The 5,344-nt window shown below is 49.4% G+C and overlaps 1 protein-coding gene across 1 annotated transcript; it reads right to left on the bottom strand.

The window, feature by feature from the left end:
- Positions 1–1,107: 1,107 nt before the first annotated feature.
- GDF2 (growth differentiation factor 2) lies at positions 1,108–4,805 on the bottom strand. Its single transcript, XM_008059141.1, has 2 exons — positions 4,460–4,805; positions 1,108–2,075 (listed from the first exon to the last, which is right to left on the bottom strand). The coding sequence occupies exons 1-2, from the start codon at positions 4,803–4,805 to the stop codon at positions 1,108–1,110; spliced, it is 1,314 nt and encodes a 437-aa protein (XP_008057332.1).
- Positions 4,806–5,344: the final 539 nt, after the last annotated feature.

A 5,344-nucleotide genomic window follows, 5' to 3' on the forward strand; every position in this document is an offset into this window, starting at 1 on the left:
GCCCTGCTCCCATGAAGTCATCATGGAGGGCACCCACAGGTGTCTTATACTGGTGAGCTGGTTATGCTGAGTAACTGCCGAGATGCTGGCTGTAAGCTGTCCCATCTCTCAGAGAAAATCATGCCCCCCTGCCAGCTGTCACATAATTCCAGTCCACAGACAGTGAGTGGCCCTGTGTTTACTGCTGGCCATACAAGCACTGCACCAGTGGGTCAAAGTAGCTCTGACCACAATGCATGACCCAAGAGGGCTGCTGTTCTGACCTCTCTTGCTTTCTGTCCTGCAGTTGGTTTTTGGATAGTTTTTCAGTGACTCAGGGGTGATAATGAAAAGCATTTGGCCATTGAGTGAGCACAAGCACCAGCAGTGAGACCAAATCCCAGGCGTGACAAGTAGACTCCTTCACTCTGGTATGGACTGACTGGGACTCAGCCCGGTGTGGCCTCTAGGCTCCCAGGTTCCCAATGTCTCATTGTTCTTTAACTACAGAAGGACCTGCTAAACTCCAAAGGGGCACTTGGGAAGGTCCTGGCTTTGGCATCCTGCAGACCTGGGTTGGAGTCATCCCATTGACTGGTGCTACTTGACCTGCCTGTGTTTCAGTCTCTGCATCTATAAATTGGAGGTCATCATTCCCATCTCACTTGGTGGTGGAAAATAACATTAAATGTTGGGTGCAGAGCTCAGCCTGCTCCTGTACCCTGCACTCCCTGAGATTACTGGATAAGCCTGTCCTCCTTGGCCCCTTTCACTTCCTTAAATCTCTGCATGTCACCTGTCTGTGCTCCTTTGGCTCACTTCTGCTCCATCTTTTGCTGATTTCAGATTATTTTTCCTCTTGTCCCCTTTTTATCACCTCTCTCTTCCACCCTGGCAATCCTTCCCGGCTTTTCTGTTCTGCCCAAATCCCTACTTCTCCCCGCCTTCACCTTCCTGGCAGTTGAGACTAGTGATGTGTGCTTTGGGTGGGCCATGGGCGAGACAGCAGGTTCCCTTTCCTCCTCCAGGTTGCCATTTGGATTGCTTTAGTCCCTGCCATACCCAGAGGTGACACAGGACCTCTTGTTAGGACCCCTCCACCTGCCTATCCAGCTCCACAGGCAGGTACTACCTGCACCCACATTCTGCCACACTCATGCCCTCATAGTGAAACTTGAGGGTAGGCACCCCACTGTCATCCTTGTAGAGGATGGAGATGGGGTTCAGTTTGGTGGGCACACAGCAGGGCTTGCCAACCTTTGTGGGGAACCTGAGATGTGCCAGGGTCTGCACAGTGGCATGTTTCGTCGGTGTCATGTCATCACTCAGGGGGAAGAAGCAGCTGCCCTTACACTGATAAGCATCATACTCCTTGGGTGCAATGATCCAGTTGTCCCAGCCAATGTCCTTGAAGTTCACCCGCAGGGAGGTCCTCTGACACTGGCTGCTGGCCCCGATGCTCCTCTTCCGTCTGGCTAAAGAGGACCCCATGGCCATGTGGCTGTCCTCCTCTTCATCACTGTCACCTCCCTCTGCCTCCTCTTTGTCACTGTCACCCACCTTTGCAAAGCTGTTCTTGTATGGTTTCTTGAGCACCTTCTCTTGCTCATGACCAATCATCTCCCTGAGTTCCAGCCTGGTCTCCTTAGTCCCGTTGCTGCGGTCGTTGGAGAAGACGACAAAGAAAGGCAGGTTGTTGGAACCTGGAGGGACACTGATGTCCAGTTTGTTGCACCCCTTCCTGTGGCTCTCCACAGTCACTTCCAGTTTATTTTTGCTCTTGGTGGAGTCAGCCCGGACCCAGCGCTTCACAGCGCTGGACACTTCCAAGGTCTCCCAGCCCTCATTCCGAATGTCCTGGGATACCAGAAATGTCTTGGTCCCTGTAGCACCTTCCCAGTCATCTGCTCCATCTAGAACATCGTAAATGACCATATTTCCTTTCAGCTCGTGAAAGGAGTCCACATGATTTTGACAGGTGACATACAGTCGGAGCTCGGCCCTGGTAATCTGCTCATGCCTGGGAATAGAGATGTTGAAGAGCAAGATATGCTTCTGGAAGGGGAAGTCTTCTGTGGTGGTTATAGAGACGGCATCTGAAATGCAAACACATCGGAATGGACCTTCCAAAGAAAAATAGAGGCAGGAGGATGCCTCCAACTGGGATCAGCAGCTTCTACTGTTGTGAGTACCTACTATGTGCCAGACATTACACTAGGAGCTTTGCATAATACATTTCACTTTAAACCTTAAATTCTTCCTAGAAGGATCTAGTTGTTATTCCACTTTTACAGATGTGGAGATTGGGATTCAGGGCACTGAACTGCCAAAGTGCACATAGCTAGTAAATATCTTCATGTCACGACAACAGCAGAATGCACTGTTAGCCTTAGAGTGATGATTGTGAGAATATGGGTTTAAAGGGGTGATCCTGGGAGGGGGCAGGAATGTCCAATATGAAGGCAGTGTTAAACATCTGCTCTAAACAGTGCAGAAATAATTTGGAATGGTTACTTCCAAACAGAGTGAAAGTGGATGATTTTTTTTAGTGTTTGAGGAAAAAATAATTTAGCCTCAATTGCTTTGCTATGTCAGGCAAAAATGGGGCTTGTCTTTTAGCCACATAATTGTCTGTTTCCCACTTCTCTTGAGCTGACACTTGGCCATTAGTGCGTTTCTACTATCCTTGCCTCATTCAGAAGCACAAGGAATTGATGTTGCATCTTTGACCAACATCAATTGGTGACTGACAGATGGAAGTACCAATCCTGACTCTGCTCCTCACTAGCTTGTTACCTTGGAAAGTCTTGAGTGTCACCATGCCTCAGTTTTCTCATTTGTAGATGGGGCTCAACCTACCTGCCTCCTAGAGTTGCTTGGACAAGGTGGCACAAGGAACTCACTAGACATAGTTCCTGGCTCATAGCAGATGCTCCATCAATATTTCTTTTTGTTCCCCCCCCCCGACCCTCCTCTCAACCTGTGTATGCCCTCTGCATGCAACAATGCACATGGCCTTTCACTCAGGCTCTCTGTGGTCCCCTCACCCAGCATGGCTGTGTCTTTCCAACTCCTGTAGGACGTGTTTTGATGCTGTGTTATGTTTGCACAGTGTGCACTGTGCATTCATGACCTAATGCACTCTTAGTGTGGCATGCCTTGAAAATGGCTGTGATATCACAGTCAGACATCTAAAAGGAAGCATCTCCTTTTTCTGAGTCGCCCTGAGACCATCTGTGAAGGGATGCAGGACTGACATCCACAGGAATGCCAGGATCTGATAAGCATTTCTTGGGATTTGCACACTGCTCTGGGTGTGGGTAGTGGGGGGTGGGCTCCAAATGCTGGACTCCAAGGCCTGTGGGATTTGGTGATTTAGGCTCAGGCCAAAGAAGCCTATCCCTCCCCAAGGGTGGAGTTGACAGACATGACCCATGGGCCTGGTGACCTCTAGGTTGCACTTTTTTTAAGACAATAAAACTTGAGTTTTAGAAATCAGGCAAATTTACATAAAATTCTGATTTTTCTTCTTTTGGAAAATCTGGCACATAGGGCATGCATCATAACCACAGCATCCTTTAGAGGGGCACATGATCTGTGGGCTTGAGCAGGTCTGGCTTTGCTGTGCCACAGGGCTGGGCCTCTTAGGCGTTTGCAGGTCTCAAATGCAGGAGAGGAGAGGCCTTGTGTTCCTGGATGCTCAGTGGGAGACAGAAAAAGCCAGAACTTTGCAGACAGGCAGGCCTGGGTCAGAATCCAGACACTGATATTTAATCAGTGACCTAGGCAAGTGCCCTCAGTGACTGCGAGCTTTGGCTTTACTGCTCAGAAATTCATTTCACCTGTGTCTTGTGAGATTGACTGAGTTAGTGGGCATAGGTCCTAAGTAAGCCTTTGTTATCTTTTAGTCCTCCCAAATTAGGAAAATTTCTATTTAAAAAACAATTAGGCTATCTTCCAACATTTTCCTTTAAGTAATTTTACTTGATTAAAAAATATATATATTTCCCTAAAAGAGAATCAAACATTCTTTCAAAGTTTAAAAATATACCAGTTGGGGGCTAAATAATTTGTTTCTAAGAAGGAAGGGGATAGAAAGGGAAAGGGGATGGAGGGACCGGAAGAGAAGGGAGCAGAGGGGAGAGAAGAAGGGACGAGGTGGAAGACAGGAGCTGGCGTCCCTACCTACCTCCGTGTTCCATATCGCACACGGCCCAGGAAGGAGAACCTTCCAGAGAAGAGTTGCCCAGTAGAACTCTAAGTAGTGGTGGAAATGTTCTACAATCTGCACTGCCCTGTAGGGAAGCACACTTGAAATGAAGTTGGCAGGACTAGATAACTACATTTTAATTTTATTTTATGGTAAATAATTTAAATGAAAATGTGAAGAACCTCCTGTGGCCAGTAGCCACCACACTGGGCAGTGCATCTGAGGGTCCGTTAGCCCCACCCCGGGGTGCCCAACACAAGCCAACTCTACCTTCTACGCTGAAGCTCCGCACAATGTTGGACGCTGGGGTGGATGACTTGTTGGTAGTGTACTTGTTGTACAAGTCAATCATGTACTGCGGTGGCTCCACTCTGGTTTTGTCCTGGAAGGGGACTCCACTCAGGTTGAGGCTGTGCAGAAAATCCACCTTCATGTTCTCCAGGAACATCTGCAGGTCGAAGGTATGCTCTGTCGGCTCCCCTCCGGGCCTCTCCAGTGGGCTGTGGGCGTTGTCTCCGGCGGATGCCAGCCTCCAGTTCCCCAGTGGCCTCCCCTGCAGGGAGCGGGCCAGCAGGGACAGCAAAGGCAGGGCTACCCACAGCGCCCAGGAGCACATTTTAGGAGAGGAGACTGCAGGTGACTACGGTGTGCTAGCAGGTGCCGAGAGGAGTCTGGAAGGAGTGGGCCCACATTGCCCTGCTGTCCACTCTGCAGGGAGCGCCTCCGCCAGCACACATTCTCACCCGCGGCCCAGACTGCACTGTCCACCACTTGTTCTTATCTTGCCCTTGGTGCCGCGCTTTGACCGCTTATCTGAGGGAGCTCTCCGTTAATGAAGGCTCTATAAACATCTCACAAACATGCAGGGCTTATGGGAAGGACACAGCCAACTGTAAAGAATCCGCATTTCTCCGAGGAGTTATTGCCCCCTAATTAGGATCCTTTCTCATTTCCTTGCCAGAAGAATCTCCAGGCAGGCTGACATATACTGCATCTCCTGGGCCACGGGAGCAAAGAATCCAGAAAATAAGACCAAGAAGTTCTCCAAATATAGAAACGACAATACAAGACAGCCACTGCAAACTGTGTGTGCGTGTGTGGGGGATGGATATGTGTGTGGTGGGGACCACAGCAGAGTTCATAAGAAGCCTGCTC

Source organism: Carlito syrichta, unplaced genomic scaffold (genome assembly GCF_000164805.1).
Source record: "Carlito syrichta isolate Samal-C Ts95f unplaced genomic scaffold, Tarsius_syrichta-2.0.1 Scaffold303727, whole genome shotgun sequence".
In the NCBI taxonomy this organism is placed as follows: Eukaryota; Metazoa; Chordata; class Mammalia; order Primates; family Tarsiidae; genus Carlito; species Carlito syrichta.